This window comes from Parasteatoda tepidariorum, chromosome 7 (genome assembly GCF_043381705.1).
Source record: "Parasteatoda tepidariorum isolate YZ-2023 chromosome 7, CAS_Ptep_4.0, whole genome shotgun sequence".
Lineage (NCBI taxonomy): Eukaryota > Metazoa > Arthropoda > Arachnida > Araneae > Theridiidae > Parasteatoda > Parasteatoda tepidariorum.
This window is the reverse complement of record NC_092210.1, coordinates 71355565-71375570: the sequence shown is the minus strand read 5'-3', so window position 1 is coordinate 71375570 and position 20006 is coordinate 71355565. Positions and strand designations below refer to the sequence as shown.

Here is a 20006-nt window from a genome sequence, read left to right as displayed (position 1 = left end):
CTAACAAATTAAAACAAGAATTTTAAACTTAATTGAAGTCATGCTTTGAACATAAGTTGAAATCATGCTTTGTAACTTATATTTAATCTGCAGTTTTTATTTATTAAAGCGAATTCCTTTATAATATATAGGTGTTTTTTTTTTAATTTTATTTAAGACAAATAAATTTAAATTCAATTGACAATATTGTTTTAGTGAAGGTTTTTCTTTGACAATAAAAATAAATTTATTGAAAAGTAAATATTGGAATCTTTAATTTTCAATGTATAACATGCATAAAACATGTTTTAAATATTTATATTTACATTAGAAAATTATATATTGGAATTTTTTTTAAATAACCTAACAAATTAAAACAAGAATTTTAAACTTAAATTCAATCAACAGCAGTTGCTTACTCCCCCTCCTTCAAATTTGATTTGATAGCGATAGTCAAAAATATGAAAACTGTAATCAGTTTCCATATTTTATCTCAGCTACGAAGATAATTTTTGCCGAAGGAAAAAAGTCTCACAGGGAAAAATCATAGCTGGCGTAACCTTGTTAATCGTTTGTCGCTAGAGTGGTTTTGACCTTCCTTCTGAACTGCTTCGGAAAAAAAGTGGAATAATTTATACAATTCGCTTCAAACATCTCACATATTGGCTCGAACTCAACTGAAGGGAGAGTTTATGGGTGGATCTTTTTCAGTCCATGCTTAAACTTTATCGATTGGTGACCATAATCTAGTGTTGTGGCACTATTTCATCAGCGGAAGCGGATTCTTATTCTAAAAAAGAAATGGCTAACTCTTCAAGGCCAAGGACCTTAGCGCGATCAGTGAACGACACATTGCAAGTGTACGGAGTAGCGCTTATTTTCGCTTTTATATTTTTAATTTGTTTGCCTTCTTGGTTAAGATGGTGCTTCTTTTTTGTGTGTGGTGTAGTTTTTTTAGTGAACGTTTTGTTTCCTTTTGTGGAAGATTGGATGCCCAGAAGTCGGGTACAAGCTGCAGGAAAGGCTGTTTTAATTACTGGTATGTAGAAAATATTTTTTCAAAAATGATAATTGGAATTAGATTTGCGTTATCTTATAGAAATATTCAAAATTGAGACAAACAAAAATGTTTCTAAAACAATAAACTGAAGAGCTTTTTGCGTCTCTCTATAACTCCACAATCGTTTATGCTAGCTGAAATTTGCGATGGACTATTTTTGCCCCCGATCCTAAAAAATGTTCCAAAAATTCCTATTATACCGTTAGAGCGAGATTTTGAAAAATGGAATTTTTTCGTTGGTTGCCTTTGTTTCCATGCCAACTAGTCATTGTCTTAAAGTAAACTACAGGTGATTCTATTTTATCAAATATTTTTAAATACAACATTATTAATGCCTGCTATCTTATAACTCTCATTTATAATTAAAGAATTCACTTTCTTAAATAATTAATTTTATTTTAATTGTTGTCAGATGAAATTAAGCGGAAGTCACCAAATTAGTATTTCTGAAGTTATCTGAAACCACGTGTTTATTTAGTTCAGGACTGTCCAACTGGAGGCCCGTGGACCGCATGCGGCCCTCCAACACATATTGTGCGGCCCGCCAACTACTTATTCAGGCTGATCGGTCTCAGTTTTCCCATTAAAATGTAAGCAAATTGTTTTATAATCCTTCTGTTCCATTATTTTATAATTAATAATTCAACTATTAATTATTATTGTGCAAGAGGTTATTGTTCAACTTTTTCAAACTGCGGCCCGCCAGGTGATCAGTGACCGGAATTCTGACCGGTGGGCTCTTTGCAGTTGGACAGCCCTGATTTAGTTCATGGTTATGCGTTTAAAACGTATTCTATAAAACTATAATATGTAACGCAACGTTCATGATAATTCATTTCTTCATTCATGATAATCGTTCTACTTTCATGCTAATTCATTCATTTGTTTGTATTTGAACAAGTATTTGCTACTTAAATGCATTTTTAAAAGAATATTTTTATTCCTCACAACGATGACATTTTCTTAGAATTCTAACTAAACATCTTTTCCCTTGGCATATTAATGAAAGTTCCAATTACTATAACTCACAGTAACAACCTGTAATAAAAATACTTCTGTACACAGTAGGTTAAAAAAAACGAGGTAACGGGATCGAATTCTGCCGTAACCTTGGATGTAACGTCCTCTCGAATGTGATATCTGTTTTTCTACTTGACAAGGCTTAAAAGCAGTACTTGAACATACAAGTGTGCGTGTATGTATACCAATAAATAAAAAATAGCGCGTGGAGTCCCTCCGCGCGGAAGAAGTTAAACTTCGCAACCTGCGACATTAATTGTAGACGAATCAGCAGTAATAGAAGGGTCACTAGTTCTATTCAACGACTCTTTTTCCTGCTCCGCTCGCTTCCGTGCTCTGTAATCACGATAATATTGTGCATTTTTCCCTCGAGGGCCTCTTGAACCAGTGGAAGTGCTTGTGGTTGCCTCATCGTCTCGCCCTGGAAAATGTATTTGTATTAATAATGTATGTGAATGCGTCATAATGTAATTTCAAAAGAGAAAACCTAACAATCAATTGATATTCTCAAGAGACGTACCTTGACANTAATGATGCTTGATTAGTTTTAGTAAAAGCTACTATTGAAATAAAATAAAAAAAGAATTAATTACTAAAATGCCAAATTAATGGTGAAATGGATTGAAAAAATCGCCATAATGTTAATGACACCAGTGATGCTTATTTATTTTTAGTAACAAGTTTTAATTGAAATATAAAAATAAGGTATATTCTGAAAAGCTATGTAGAAAATTAATTAGCAATGTACTTAAAAAGCAAAATGAATGGAAAGAGGGTACTAATTCGTTTAAGATAAGCTTAAAAAATCACCGTACTTTAATCGGTGCCAAATATTCTTTGTTAATTTTTGTAATCGGAAACAATTTAAATTAAATAATTTATCTATGTACTAAAAGGCAAATTTAAGAGAGAAATGGTACTAATTTGTTTTAAGCTATCGTATGACGCGTGGGTGATTATTATTATATTAAAATGAGATTTGTACTTATTTCATGAAAAATATATCATAGTATTTAATTTCTTTTTTTTCCCAATAAAAACTTTTATTGTGGACTTTTATGCATAAGTAAATAACTTACATAATAAGTAAATAATTAGTAAATAACTTAAATAATATAAATCTAAGTAATTTGTCAAGTTTTATTCCGTGACAATTAGATAGTATGTTTAACCATTATTACTTGTAATATGTGATTCTAAATATTCCACTGATAACAAAGTCAGAGTTAATATGACGACATTGTATAAAGGTAATCTGAGACGATGTATCTAACTGATATAGTAATCGTTTGTTTAGTTTATAATTCTATTTTAACGCCACAATAAAACACAGCTGGTGGTAAATCAACAACGGTTACAGCTGTCTTTCATTGTTTTTTTTTAATTTTTTCTTGTGTAAACTTGCTCATTTCCCAAGGACCAAATATATTTTTGGTTTATTTAATTCGAACTATAAACTAATATAAAAATAAAATAAACGGAATCGATTAAAAAAAACCTGTTTAGACAGTTTCTTTTCTGACAAAGAACTTATTTCTAAAAAATAAATGGTTCGATGAGAAAAATCCTGTTAATATAGTGCATGAGGCCGAACCTCAAAATTAAATTTTTTTAGCTTGATTTTTGAAAAGTAAGATTTGAACTTTTATTTTACGAGAGTTATCACTCTCGTAAAATAAAATTTTTCAATGAATAATCGCTAGAGTCATGGCGGCTCAGGGGATAGAGTGTTTCCCTTCCAATGAAGTGACCCGGGTTCGAATCGCAGCAATTGCTGATCGTTATGAACTCCGCACCCAGATCGCACTGACCACAATTCTGACGTTAAGTATCCTCAGTGGTAGACGGGTCATGGGTTAGAGTCCCCTTGCAGTTAGGCTAACCTTGGGAGATTTTCGTGATTTTTATCTCCATGCAACGCAAATGTGGATAAGTTCCATTCAGAAGTGTTCCACGACGGCAAATTTCTCCCAATACTTGATTCAGGAGTTTCCTTGTCTTCTAAATTCTGTTGAAATTTGGCAAGGCTACAGAATTGAACATTGCTAGTCGTAAATCTGAAGTAAAATAAAAATAAAATCAATAATCGCTGGATCTAATGATAATAATTTTTGATGCAAAATTTTTATTTGTTAGCATTAATATTACACAGTAACTAGTAACTTTCTGAAATGTATAACCCCCTGGGAAAAGAAGTGGAAGGATATACTTGATAATTTAATCATCATTTGCTTCATTTGCTTTGAGCTGAAAAAGTTGACATGCTTCGAGCAATCAAAAATAGGCACTCATTCTCCAGAGCAGCGGTTCCCAATTTTTTTCGGCTACGGATTAATCATCCTTATTTCGGCCGAACCACTTGTTTATAAATAAAGCTTAAGGTACTTTATAAATAAAGTTAATAAAGCTAAGTTACTTTATAAATAATACTTTATAAAGTTTAAAATAAAGTTATGTTTAATTAAGTTAAGGCTTTAAAGTATTAAAAGACTATATTTAAAATATTTAATTGGAGGAATAAAAATTTTTCATTGTTTTATGATTAATAATCTTAAATTAGGTTTTATGACCGACAGTTAAATTTGAAGACCCTGAGATATATATAGTCGTGTTATGAATTTGTTTCTGCTGTATGTGCAGTGCTCAAAACGCAAGAAACGGTCCACCCTGAATAACTTTTGATCTAATGATCGGATCTTTACGTTCTAGTCTTAATGGTTCGAGGGGGTGACCTCAAATTTACTAGTGCAGACAATATTTTAAGTTACGAAATTCAGACACAATAACGCATTTTCTCTGAATGCAAAACGTATCTTTTTTTCGACTGTTTCTGACACCCAAAATTTGGTAGGTTACCACAATCTGGGAAATATGGTCCCAATAGTTTGGTCAGGCCCAAAGGTTGGGCCCCTTAATTTTACTTTTTGCTTGTTTCCTCATACCTCGAGAACTATTTAAGCGAATTGAAAGCACACAATTATATAAAAAAAATTCGTTTATCCAAAGTCCATGCAAGAAATAACTTTTAGTAAATATTTATTGTTTTTATTATTTTATTCAGTAACAGTCGAAACAATTTTTAATGATAGTAATACACATCTCTTTAGCGAACATATGTAGACATTGTTTTTATGGGTAGTAGTAGTACTTTGTTTTCATCGCACTAGAGTTTGCACGATGGTGGTGGTCTTGGAAACATCCCTGAGGATGAATGCCCTCAGAATTTGGATTATGTGTTGACGGTGGTCGTGCTTTGAAAGTGGTTTTTTCACTTCGGTAGCCCAGTGACCTGCGCGCAAAGTCTAGCACTTTACGATGGAAAAATTTAACGAGGACCGATACCGCCTCCTCTTGTTCCCTTCGCAGGCTGATCAAAGTGGTCACTTACCCGCTCACTGACAGCAGCCAGTGATGCTTTCTACTGGGAACAGCGTCTTACTGTGGGACAGTTTAAACTGGGAACGACTGTCTTTCATGTAGCACATCTGTCATGAGTATTTTCTTAATTTCGTGCCTTAAATTAAAATGTTTGTTGTTTGGTACAGAATTGGTTCTTATAGAATTGGTACAGAATTGGTTCTTATTAACTGCTGTTTGAATAATGTGATCTGTGCCATGGTGCAACAACTTGTTGTACGGCAGTTAGCAATTTCTGTTTTACGTGGATGTCAAATTTTTATTTTTATATTGATTGTGTTGGAAAAATATATTAGAAAAAAAAGTGTTTGTCTATTTTAATATTTTTTTTTAATGGCGGGCACTTGGGGGTTGTTCCATTGGCCACAGAAATGCCAGAACTGCTACTCTCTTCTCGTTACCCAGTGGGCACCTGTGGAGAAGCCACGGCGGTGGAGCAGCGTCGTCCACGTCACACAACCACAAACCCGTTTATAGGGCGGGTCACATTCACACAATCACACACAAAGGAGAAAGGACATAGAACACAGAGAGAAAGAAACATTCATGCCCTGGGCAGGATTCGAACCCGCGACCAGCGGCTCCGCAGTCAGGCACGCTAACAACTCGGTCTATTTAATATTATATAGCCTATTTTATATATTCTTTATTTTATTTTATATCTCTTTGTCTTTTATTTTATATAGTCTTTAGGAAAAGGTAGTCTAGAAAATCTAATCTTTAGAAAAGCGAATTTAGTTAATTGTCTTATCAAAGTTAAATTTTAGGAAATGAAGAATATTTGTACATTATCTACTCCTACTTGGTATATATTGAGATGATCGTATTAAAAAGGTATCCTAAAATGTGTGAAAATTCGATGATTAAATCAAAAGTTATTAAAAATATTCGTTTATTTCTCGTCTTTTATTCCTATTCCTATTGTTTTCTTCACGCTTTTACACTTTCATAATAATGAACGAAATCGTTTGCACTATTTGGAAAACAAAATTTTTCGTGATTTATTTTTATTATTTAACTTTTCAACTTTCTCTCAATTCTCAAAAAAAATAGTGAATTGTTTAGTTCTAAAAGTCAGTATTTGATCATTCCTTCACAGAAAAAAAACTTATTTTTTAAGAAAACGAAAGATTTTTTTGAAGAAATGGAACATTTTGAAGGCTAAAAATTTGTTGTTTTATATATCATGGAGTAACTCCGCAAATTGAGTTACTGCTAATAATCAGGGATCGTTTTTCCATGGATTTAGTTTTACTCTATCAAATCTATCAATGCCTATCTTCAAACCAGCTTTTTATTGTTCAGTAATTATCCAAATAATCAAAGTGCTTTCAGTAATTATCCTAATAATCAAAGTGCTTTCAGTAATTATCCAAATAATCAAAGTGCTTTCAGTAATTATCCAAATAATCAAAGTGCTTTCAGTAATTATCCAAATAATCAAAGTGCTTTCAGTAATTATCCTAATAATCAAAGTGCTTTCAGTAATTATCCTAATAATCAAAGTGCTTTCAGTAATTATCCAAATAATCAAAGTGCTTTCAGTAATTATCCAAATAATCAAAGTGCTTTCAGTAATTATCCAAATAATCAAAGTGCTTTCAGTAATTATCCTAATAATCAAAGTGCTTTCAGTAATTATCCAAATAATCAAAGTGCTTTCAGTAATTATCCAAATAATCAAAGTGCTTTCAGTAATTATCCAAATAATCAAAGTGCTTTCAGTAATTATCCAAATAATCAAAGTGCTTTCAGTAATTATCCAAATAATCAAAGTGCTTTCAGTAATTATCCAAATAATCAAAGTGCTTTCAGTAATTATCCAAATAATCAAAGTGCTTTCAGTAATTATCCAAATAATCAAAGTGCTTTCAGTAATTATCCAAATAATCAAAGTGCTTTCAGTAATTATCCAAATAATCAAAGTGCTTTCAGTAATTATCCAAATAATCAAAGTGCTTTCAGTAATTATCCAAATAATCAAAGTGCTTTCAGTAATTATCCAAATAATCAAAGTGCTTTCAGTAATTATCCAAATAATCAAAGTGCTTTCAGTAATTATCCAAATAATCAAAGTGCTTTCAGTAATTATCCAAATAATCAAAGTGCTTTCAGTAATTATCCAAATAATCAAAGTGCTTTCAGTAATTATCCAAATAATCAAAGTGCTTTCAGTAANCACAAGCCCACGTCAACATATTTCTCAAACTCAAACTTAATATTCTCTAAATTTCTTTCCGCCTCGGTATTACCGTCCTCTTGCTGAACACCAATATAGTTTTCAGTGGGATGAGAGGGTTGCTGGTAGTCAAGACAGTTATTAGTAAACTAAACAAGTTTGTCACTTTGACGACGAGAACAGAAACGCGGGAGAAAAAAAATAAAATTACGTCGGGCGTTAAGCGGTGCTGCGGAAGTCCCCCGTAATAGACGCGAAAAAATACACTGACCAAAAACAAGGGACGGGTAATTCCCCGTTCCGATCGATAGACGCGCACATGCATGGGTTGATTGATCTCAGGGTTGCCAACCTTATAATATTATTTTTTTTAATATCAGAAATTTTTTAAAATTCAAAATATCACCTATTGTTTTCAGTGGACCCTGGGCTGCAGCCCAAAAAGCCCTTAAGTAGATCCGCCCCTGGGTACTGCGTTTTTTAAATCAATCAAATATGACGTTTGCCAGTTCTACAATCAAACCAATGATTTACAGAGGTTTCTGCACATAAATCTGAAAGGGGATTTCCATTTAGGTAGATGTTCATAATTGCGTTTAACGCTTCTTGTTTAAGATCAGTACGTAATGTGTTTTTTTGTAAGTTCATTCCGAAAAGTCCCTTTCAACCGCTGCAGTACTCCCAGACAATATATCCAGAAAATGTATCACGAACATTAACGGGAAAATGGCCGTTCGCTCGGACGTCGGATTCGAGAAATTGGTTGTCCGCGGGGAATTTTTGACAGCCGAGGACGGGCGGTTTTTCGAGCCCTGCTACCCTGAATAACTTTTGATCTAATGATCGGATCGTCACCTTCTAGTCTTAATGGTTCGACGGGGTGACCTCAAATTAATTAGTGCAGACAATGTTTTAAGTTACGAAATCAGACACAATAACGCATTTTCTCTGAATGCAAAACATATATTTTTTCCGACTGTTTCGGATTTCTGACACCCAAAATTTGAGAGGTTACCACAATCTGGGAAATTTGATCCCAATAGTTTGGTTAAGGTTTGGTTAATTTTACTTTTTGCATGTTTCCTCGTACCTCGAGAACTATTTAAGTGAATTGAAAGCACACAATTATATCAAAAATTCGTTTATCCAAAGATAATCCGTGAAAAAAATAACTTTTGTAAATATTTATTGTTTTTATTATTTTATTCAGTGACACTCGAAACAATTTCTAATGGTAGTAATACACCTCTCTTTAGCGAACACATGTAGACATTGTTTTTATGGGTAGTAGTACTTTATTTACGTCGCACTCAGAGCCTGACAAAGGCAGGGGCATACAGGGCAGTTGCTCCGGGCCCCCAAAATCGAATGGAAAATTTCTTTTAGGTTTCTTTAATTAATGAACTTTTTTTAAACAAAATATCAGTACAGTGTAAAGCCCGTCAGTTTTATGCTAGCTTCTTCATTAATCTATCGCATGAACACAACCTATATTTCGTAAATCCATGGTGCGGAATTCAGCTAAAATTACACTATCAAATCTATCAATGCCTATCTTCAAACCAGCTTTTTATTGTTCAGTAATTATCTAAATAATCAAAGTGCTTTCAGTATTTATCCTAATAATCAAAGTTTATATTGAGGTAAATATAGAAGTTCCATAAATTGAACTGGATAACTATTTTTCCTTATTTTTATTTCTAATCTTAAACTTTGAACAAAAATTTTGTTATTTTATCTTATCACAAAATCTTTCTGATATGATATGACAAACAAAGGTTATTATAACAAAAGGAAAATAGATAAGATCTTTTTGCTGAATTGCATTAAAACCAGCAGGTTAGATGATTGGTAGTGATGAATCTAAATTATCTTATCTAAATGATTGCTTCCAAGATAAATTTATCATGCATTTATTATGTGTAGTTAAAAGAACATGCGAACTTGAAAAATGAAAACTGAAACAAGCTAAGTTATTGAAAGAAGAAGCGCTGGCATTAATACCAGTTCATTGCTTTATTATTATTACATAGCTGCCAACTTGTACGTGTACTAAGTGCTATTTAGATATTAATAAAGTATGTAGATCTTATTAGTTGGAGGCTAAGTAATAATAAAGAAGAAGAAATCGACTGGTTTTAAAGCCAGTGCCTTAAAGGCGTTATCCTGGTTGATATTAATTCATTATTTTAGTCCTTCAGTTAAAAATTTGATAAGCCTATTGGTAAAAAATCAATCCTGAAATTAATTTTTTTTTTCTCATTTTGTTTGTACTTATTCCTTGTTTTTATTCGAGTTTTTTTTTCCATACGCATTCGTTTTTTCCTTGATGGAAGTGATAGATTTCCTTGTGGATTTTCTATTTTTACCTAAATAAGCGTTTTGATTATTTAGATAATTACTTAGCTACAAAAAGATGGGCAGTGTTAGTTCTGGTATTGTAAAAACTTAATCCATTTAAAAACGATTCCTGATTATTTGCAGATAGTTTTTAAAAACAGAAATAAATTAAACTTAACACAGTTGCTCCAGTATCCTAATCTGGTTGGATAAGCTTTAGCTCTCTAATTCTAAAAAATAAATAAACAGATAAATTTATAGATGAACAAATAATAAATAAATAAAAATTAAAAGTGGTGACGCAAATTATTTCCTGATAGGTTTTTATTTTGGATTAACAAAACATGCGTGGCGTCCGTGTTATTTTAGAAATATGAAGCTTCTGATTTAAATCTGTGTATTATAAATGTTTAGAATTTAAGTGGTAGGCAACGATTAATGTCTACTTAATGTACACATTAATGTACAATCATAATGAATATGAATAATTTATAATGAAAAATTTCTCTCTATCATTTTCCCCCACCAATGCAGTGTAAAAAACTCTTGCTTTAACGTGTTAATTGTGATAAATTATTGCAGAAAGTATAATTTCAAAATTTCTATTGAATAATTTTTGCCCGGAATTAGAAGGCTAGCAATATTTTTATTAAAACGGTAAATAATAATATTTACATGATGTCATTATTTACATTTAACTTGATTAAGTAAAATATTTGAATCCACAATAAAATATTTATATGGATATAAGATAATGAAGACATTCTATTTTTTTTTAAATCTATAACTTATGTTCAACCCAGATTGAATGTAAATATATAATCATTTTATAAATGGGAGTATCTTTCACATGATTTTTTTTCCTTATTTGACATTCGAGCTTTAATGGGTGAAATATTATCAAAATTAATTTCATTATTATATTAAATAATACAATTTGAATGAGAAAACTGTAACTGCTAACTTCTCATTCTTCGTAAAAGATTTTCATCAAAAATTAAAAATGGTAGGAAATGTTTCGTTTATCTTTTGATTTTTAAATTAATAAGTTCATTTTTACTATAATTTTGAACATTATGACGAACAATTTAAACGTGTATATGTGGATATAGTTAATATTCGGCTGTAACCTTATAAGAATAAGTTATTCGTAAACAAAAAATTGCCGATAAACATCTAGATAAACATCTAGACATAAACATAACAAGTTAATCTTTAATATTTTAGAGCGAATAGCAAAATGTCGTGATTTAATTTTTAAATGTGTGTTTTGTTTTTCATTGTTTGTTTTGTTTGTGTTTCTCTTTTCTATATTTTATCTTCACTTCATATATTTTAATATTCAATTATTTTAAAAATAATGTCATGCATTTGCGTAAATTTATCTATAAGCAACCATTTGATGCTTTGACTTTCCGAAACTTTTTTTTGCCATTTCTTGTATCAATACAGACCTACAGGAATATTCTTATAGAACAAAACCAATTAAACACTACTGCAGCAGTCCTTCTAAATTTAATAATTTTGGATTACTAATTCCTATTTTTTTTTTTCTATTCTCTAGAATATCACTGACTTAGGTTTCGCCTGTTTCACATTTCAATTCAGTCTTTCGATTTCTTCTAGATTAATTACATAGTTTTTTTTCGTCGATGATCTTTTCTTCGAATATCATGACATGTAAAAATGACACACGAGCATAAAACTGATTTCTAAATACAACAACATAGCCCGCTCAAAAACTGAAAATGATAAAAACATCTTTACTCCAAACACATTTTTATATCCGTCGTTGAACAGCCGACCCAGTTTTGGGTTTACGACTACCAATGTTCAACTCCGTAGCCTTGTCATTTTGAACCAATTCAGAAGACAAGAAAACTTCTGGATCAGTACCCCCAGAGATATTGATTTGTTTGTGGGAACATAACGATTTTGCGATTCAACAGATTTAACGTGCATCAGTCACCATTTACTACACAGGGAATCTGTGGTCGGCGGGGATCGAACCCACGAACTCTTAGACATGGGCCCAGTGCTCTACCAACCAGGCTATCCCGGCCTTCTAAACACATTGGAATAATATTTTGAGTTAACAACCTATCATTATCCCTATTCCCCCACAATACTACCGAGGCAGTTCCTGGGTGGTTCATCTTCTGCCTCCTTCTATTACTAAAAGAAGCAACTCCGTTCTTCTTGGAGGCATCAGTTAGATAGTTAAAGAGATGGAGATAAATATACACCGAAGAGCCATTACATTATGAACACCCAGCTAATAACATGTAGGACCACCTTCAGCCCTCAAAACTGCTAGCACCCGCCGTGGCATTAATTCCACAAGGTGCTGATAGGTAGGCTGAGGTATCTGGTACTAAGCGCTCACCAACTGGTCCTGCAATTCCCTCACATTGCGAGGGGGTAGCGTGGTAGCACGAATTTGGTTTTCCAAGTAGGACCACAAATGCTCTATTGGATTAAGGTCAGCTGAATTTGGGGGCCAAGACATGACTTGAAAGTCACTGGATTGTTCCTCGACGATTCGACCCTTATGATATGGCGTGTTATCCTGTTGCTAAACCCCCCCGCAGGAAAAACTTTTGCCATGAATGGGTGAACCTGGTCTTCAAATATGTTCAAGTAGCTTACAGACGTCTGGGATTGTTCTATGAGGATTACGGGTCCTAATGTGCCCCTTGAAAACATTGTTCCTGGGCAAGAAACCATGAAAACCTGGACGAGCCCATTGTTATAGATGGAGGGTGGTCATAATGTAATGGCTCTTCGGTGTTTGTGTATAGAGAGAATTTCATTTTTGTTCTACCTCTACCTTTTTTCAGTGCTCATTAAATAAAGTGTACCGTATTACTATCTTTTTCAGGATGTGACAGTGGTTTTGGTAATTCTCTAGCTCAGCGCCTGGATGACTTAGGTCTGCAAGTCTTCGCTGGATGTCTCCTACCTGATGGTAAAGGGGCTGGTACCCTCAAGAAATCAGCGTCTTCAAGACTCCATATCGTCCCTCTGGATGTCACGAACGATGAAAGTATCGAAAAAGCAGTGAAATATGTCACTGAAAAACTTAAAGACAACAGTAAGTATCTCAGTCACAGAATGCATGTAAATGTTTTTTGCCGATGCCTTGACTTTACACGAGTTACGCTAATGTAAGGAATTACTAAACATCGAGTTCGTCACATATCCTAATGTGCTTTTGAAAAAAATGTTTTGGAAGTGATACTATTTGAATCTCGTAGTTGAAATCAAGTAGTTACAAAAATATAAGTTTTGCAGGGCGGTCAAAATATATAAAATTTTTACACGCCCTTGCGTGTGTGTTAATCTACCTGTCCAAAATAAACTTCTACCCTGCCAAACATGTTTTTTAATGCATGTTATTAAAACATATGGATGTAACTATTTTTATAATGTGTTGGAAAAAAATGACATTAACGATATTAAGTCTGCATTAAACTTTAATTTTAAATACAAATCAGAAGCATTTAGTATTCTTATCAAAGAAGCATAATTAGAAACATTTATTAAAAGCATTTATTAAAAGCATTATGTTATTAAACTGATCATTTAAAGAAATTTATTAGGGCATAATTGTCCTCATTTACCAGAAAGAAAAATGAAACTGCAGAAGGAAAATAGGAATAATAACTTGGAACGAATTTTAAGCTAACTTCAAACTCAAATTTTTATATTAATTATTTTTATTCTCAGCTATCAATGTGAACCTATTTGTAATTAAAAATTAAGCGTGGCTAAGGGAATAAAAAAAATAAGTTTACTTTTTTTTCTATAATTTGTAAGTTAAAAAATATTTGAATTAGATCTTATCAAATATATTCTATTTTCTTTCTTTTCCTTCGGTAAGGTTTATCTATCACATCTTATATCTCAGTGATTTTTGTCGTGACTTAAGGAGGCACTTAATTAGTATTTTTGATTACATATTTACATGCACGGGCATCTGAGGGTAAAAATTACATGCGCGATTGACAATTTAATAGAAGATTTAAATAATCCTAGTACGTGAAAACCCGATGTTCAAATTAAAAATAATTCAGCATATTCGTTTTTTTCTCCTGCACCGTACATATTGATGACCATAACATATCTTTCAATTCATAGTTTCTATTTCATTAGAAAGCCATTTAGTATCTTTTCACATTATTCTTTAACTGTGTGGAATCAGCTTATTTTATTTAATTATAAATATTAATATATTCATACATTAATAATCATATTTATTTTATCCTTGTTGCAGAATTATGGGCAGTTGTAAACAATGCAGGCCTGAATGATGGTGGAGAATTGTTCTGGACTAACAATGAAACCATTAAGCGAGTTATTGATGTTAACACTTTTGGTGTTATCAAAGTTACTAAAGCGTTTCTTCCTCTTCTAGTGAAGTTTAAAGGACGAGTTGTAACAGTTGCTAGTGCCGCAGGTAACACTCATAAGTTCAATTTAAAAAAATATATATATGTAATAATACGTCTTTAAAGGCTAGATAATTAATGAGACTTAGGCTACTTCACTCAAATAGGCATTTTATTGAGTTATATTAAGTAGTGAAAACATTGTTCGTGGGAGTTTTGCCTCGATTACATTGGGGGTTTCCCTAGCAGGAATGTTGGGAATTGGCAGAGATTTATCTAGCTACGAAAAATATGAAAAAACCACGAATTTTCGGTGCTCTTGATATTTAAAGGGGGGGGGGTTCTGAAAAGGGAGGTGGTTGCAAGGATATTCTTATCTTAATGAAACGTCATTCAAATGATAAAATTTAAAGATTTTGATTCGCTAAAAGGATGGCGCCATTCTGGCCCTGGGAAGTTTTTGGGACTATCTTAATGCGTACTTTATCTACGAATTATTGCCCATTAACTTCAGAAAATAATCTTTTATCTGGTTTCTTGACTTTTTATGGCTCTTTGAGAGAGACCGACTTCTACTTCTTAAAGTTGATAGGAAACATCTGTTTTAAGCTCATCATTTAATATAGAAAGACTCGTATGAGGCATTCTATATTACATATATATATCAGAAATATGGTGCGCAATGTTGTTTGTAGTTTTTCCGAAAAGTGGGCCAACCGAACTTTCTATTTTTTACATACTGTTCAGTTATAAAAAAAAATATCAATTTAATAATGAAAAATTTGTGTATTTCTTAATTAAAAAAATAAAAAGTACGCCGCAAATTTACTTGTTTTTTGTGAAAACGAGTCAGCAATTTACATCTACATATACGTTGTGATCAAGTGAAATTTATTACAACTTTTCAACTTCTGTATGGTTCTAGTTAATATACACTGGTGCGCAAAACTTAAGCAACAAGTGCGTTTTTTGTCATAACTCTACAAGAAATCATCCGATTGACATGAAATTTGAATATGATGTACTTTATTTTGTACTTAAACGATGGTAAAAGAACAATGGCGTAGAAATGAATATAAAGCTTAAAGTAGGGTATGAAACAAAAAAAGGCTTTATTTGACATAGTGGCGTTACACATGATTGACTGAAGAAGCGTAAGTACAACTGGCAGATGTTCCCTAGTATGGGGTATGCCCTCTCCTTACTGTAATTATTGCTTGGCATCGTCTCTCCATGCTAAGCACCAGATTATCCAGGAGTTCTTGGGGTAAACGTCTCCATTCCTCCTTTAACGGATCTTTCAGCTGATGGGTGTTACCAGGAGGATACTGTCGTGTCGCAAGACGTCTCCCTAATGCATCCCACACATGCTCTATGGGATTTAGATCTGGAGAGTAAGCTGGCCAATCCATTCGTGTGATATCTTCACTTTCCAGTAGCTCTTGAACATTAGCAGTACGGTGTGGCCGGGCATTGTCATCCATAAAAATGAAGTCTGGTCCAATGGCCCCTCGGAACAGACGCACATGGGGTAGGATTACCTCATTGCAGTAGCGGTCTCCAGTTACAGAACCTCGGTCGAAGATCTGAAGCTCAGTCCGCCCGTTCAACATAATGCCACCCCAGACGACAACTCCAGGACCACCGTAACGATCTCTTTCCGCGATGTTATTGGGATGAAATCGAGCTCCAACCTCTCTCCAGATCAACTGACGTTGAGAATCGCTTGTAGCACTAAAACGACTCTCATCTGTGAAGAGGACGCGACTCCATTGATGAGGTGTCCAGGTTTCGTGTTCTCTGCACCACTCTAAACGGTGCCGCCGATGGCTAACTTTTAAAGGTATGCAGCGTTCAGGACGTCTAGCAAATAAGCCACCTTTGTGGAGGCGTCTGGCCACTGTAAATCTTGATACTTGTCGTCCTGTGGCTGTGCACAGTTGCTGAGATATGGCGCTCGCTGACTGAAAACGGTTTCTTTTCGCCTGGAGGACAATGTAACGGTCATCTCTTGGTGTTGTTTTCCTTGGACGGCCACCACCAACCTTCCGAACAGCTGTACCAGTAGTTTTAAAGGCATTCCAAGCACGAGAAACAACACTTTTGTTGATCCCGAACTCTTCGGTGACACTGGTCACACTACGCCCCTCCTCAAGCTTCCCTATCATTCTTCCTCGAGTAAAGTCGTCTAAATGATTTCTTGCAGACATGTTTCTCAAAACAAGTCACTTGCACTTGCAGCGAATGTCTTTAACTATGGTGTTCTTCATCCTTTTATCACAGCTTTGACCTGCGCGCCGACCCCCAAGGTTTACGTACACTTACATCACCTACGACGTTTTATTTCTAAAATTTGCATACAAATAATCTTTCTACTGAATTACGTGCATATTATACTGCAATTTCATGGCTATCTTATACTTTGTTGGGTAGCTGTGGCCGAAAAACCACTTGTTGCTTAAGTTTTGCACACCAGTGTAGTTAATGATCTAAATCAGGCTTATCAAACGAATAATAACCGGTGATTAGTCATTTGTTGCCAACATGAACTCTGATAAAAGTAAATTTATATTTTACACTCGTTTCTCATTATACTTATTATTTTTAAAATTGTTTAAAAATGCCTTAATCAAAATTATGCAGTGTAAACTGGAAGTAAAATAGATTCAGGAAAATATATTAAGAACTGGAATTGTCTATTTAATTTAAAAGGAGTATAAACAAAGCGCTTATGACACCTAAAAGTTTCAAAAAATAATTTATAACTAAAATTTGGATGGAATGATGTTGAATTTAGCCTATCCTTGCCTTCCAAAAATAACAATAAGCTACAAGCTTTTCCCTTATTATTCGTCGCGCAGTAACTTAATCATTTGTAATCTAGTTTGACTTGTCTGATCTAAAATTATTATTAAATTCTTTTTTTTTTTTTTTTGATGTGTGTTCCATTTTAAGAATAATGCATTTTCTTTTTATTAAAGGTCGGTACACTTATCCTGGTTTAGTTCCTTATTGCATGAGTAAACAAGCAACCGTCAGTTTTTGCGATGGTTTACGGTTAGAAATGTACAGATTCGGTATTAAGGTGGTAACAGTAGAACCATGGATGTACAAGTGAGTGATTTTTTTTTACTATATATATGGTTGCAGCTATTAATTTCCGAAACTGATCTAACAACTCCTGAAAATGTTATGCCAACTCCATCATGTGTTTCGAAATAACCTCCACCTGTCTACCTCAATGTCCTTCTGTGAGGTTGAAAAAGTTTCAGAAACAACTTTCCTCTTAAGGTGTCCCCTTTAATTTGCTCTTCAATTATGATATCGGAGTTTTTAGTTTTCCTGAAGTCTTGAATATTCTTGAACTTATCAGAATTTTGGATTGGAAAAACAAGAAAAGGTTTGCAAGAAATTGTCCAAAGAGTGGTGAATGGTTCATTTTCTCAACCACCCTGGTAGCAAACTTTACAGAGTCTGTCTGCAACGTAATTTTCCTAAATTTAAATTTGTCTGACAGCCTTTAACAGTTGGTTGAAGACTGATCATTTCAAAAACTAGGCTTAATCTCACAAGTATATAGCAGCAAAATTTGCATCTATATATGAGAGGGATAAAAATTATGTTGTAAAAAATTAATGTTGCACAGTATGTAACCAAGTAACCATAGTTTAAAAATTCTTATTTAAAAAAAATAAAAGATATTCTTGTTATTTAAATTTTCTCTTCATTTTCCAAAATTCCAGTTATCTAGAAAAAGTTATTTAGAATTATAGAAACTTATAAATTTTCTTCCTCTCTAATATTCGCTAACAAATAAGTATTTGAAAAAGTTTAGGAATTAAAAAAGAAAATCTGTTTCTTCTCCGCAATTTTTGAACATTTTAAAAAAATAATCTGCAGAAGCAGCTATGATAGTCTGCAGAGCGTGCTGCAGGTCTACCTAGGTAACAAGTGTAACCAAGACAATTTGATTAAGAATGTTGAAGATGTTAGGAAAACCAGAATTAAAGAATTTCGATAGAGCATTTGAAATTTCTTTCAGGAACTTTTCAGCTGAGTGCTGCATTAGGACTGGTGATGGAGATTAGTTAGATACATTAAATCTGTATGTAATTCACATAATAATTTTATGAGTTATTAGATGAATTCTCGAAATTAATAGCCGCACTTAGTACTTCACTTCTATTACATAGGGTGTTAATAATTTACCTGCGAGAGATCGAGCCGACCCCAAGAAGACCTGAGTATGCTATTTTCCATAATATTCAAAGAAAAATGTTCTGTGACCTAAAGAAAACTCTCAGGCCCCTGATAATATTATGCGAATAAATATCAATTAGACATCATACTTGAAATTTAATAGTTTCCGCTTAATGGGATAGTTGTTAATATTATCAATCGCTTATTATTATCAAAATCATTCGGTCCCGATTTTTTCTATTCATTTGCTTATTAAAATTATCGTTAACGAATGTCTAAATATCGGAAGGGGTAAGACACATTATTCACTCACTTTAATATCAGAGGAATATAAAGTTTTCTATTTGCAGAAAAAAAAAGCTTTAAAATTGAAAAAAAAATTTTCTTCTAAAATTACCAATTTTATTTGACTTTATTTTTGCGAGTGTCTAAATTTTTGGAAGGGTGAGACACATTGTTTGTCATCTCACTTAAACTTTAGATGGTTCGGCTGTCCTCTCAGCCCTCCCGGTTGGCCCGGTTTGAATCTCCATCCACCCGTATTGTTAATACGTATAATCCTATCAGATGGTCGTGCACGATTCAGGACCAAACATTTAGTACGCAACGTTGCGGGGACGAATGTGTACGGGTTTTGAATCGCTCACATATGATAGTTGGGGATATTCGAACGACCCTTGCTTGTGAATGTGCATTCGTCAGTGAGCAACATATGTGCATAAAAATCCGTTTGTTGGAGAAACCATGTAGTAAATTTGACACGTGCCTGCTAATCCGATGGTTTCAGGCCTTGAACTCTCTGCGCATGGTAGGGATGCATTCCTTCTCGCAGCCTTCACCACACCGTATTACGGGGAACGTGAACGGTTTGGGACAGTGCCTGCATGCTAGATTCAAGCCAGTTGCTGATACGATGCACAATGCCGCCCGTTACAGACAGCGTTCTTACACTCCTGCTGTGTCCAGTATCCTGAATGCAACTTGAAAAGAAACCCCATTCACAGAGCTGTTGGTGCAATCGTTGAAATATGCTCGCAGCAGGGACAGGGAAGCGTCTTGTCGGTACAATCATTGCCGTCTGCAGCTGTGTACATGTAATGCATCTCCTGATTTGAGTACTCATCCATCTCATCGATAATCTACAGAGAGAAAGATAATTGCTGTGAACAGAATTTTTATAGCGGTTGCTGGGAGGTACCTTTTAACGCGTTACGACTTGAGTTCGGATCATGGATTGTATGGTGATTTGCGCTTCTCTAGTTGTGTTCTATTACACCCTTACGTATGTACAATAATTTTTGGGACACCCTGTATGTGTAGCATGACCGAGTGGACGAATGGAGGATGAGTATAAAGCACTTAAAGTTTCTGTGAAAGTTCTCATGGTGTGTGTCAATTAAAACGATAAGTAACTGTCGAA

The 20006-nt window shown here is 33.7% G+C and overlaps 1 protein-coding gene across 2 annotated transcripts in view; it reads left to right on the top strand.

Moving 5' to 3' along the window:
• The first annotated feature begins 495 nt into the window (after positions 1–495).
• The window catches only part of LOC107440015 (short-chain dehydrogenase/reductase family 9C member 7), a 40271-nt gene continuing 20760 nt past the window's right edge, over positions 496–20006 (top strand). The window contains exons 1-4 of one of the 2 annotated variants that reach the window (XM_016052785.3): positions 496–1018; positions 12877–13089; positions 14272–14454; positions 17368–17500. In XM_016052785.3, the coding sequence (XP_015908271.2) occupies positions 781–1018; positions 12877–13089; positions 14272–14454; positions 17368–17500 (767 nt within the window). In that variant the 5' untranslated portion in view covers positions 496–780. The remainder of the gene's footprint in view (positions 1019–12876; positions 13090–14271; positions 14455–17367; positions 17501–20006) is intronic. The other variant, XM_016052786.3, reaches the window with a different exon arrangement.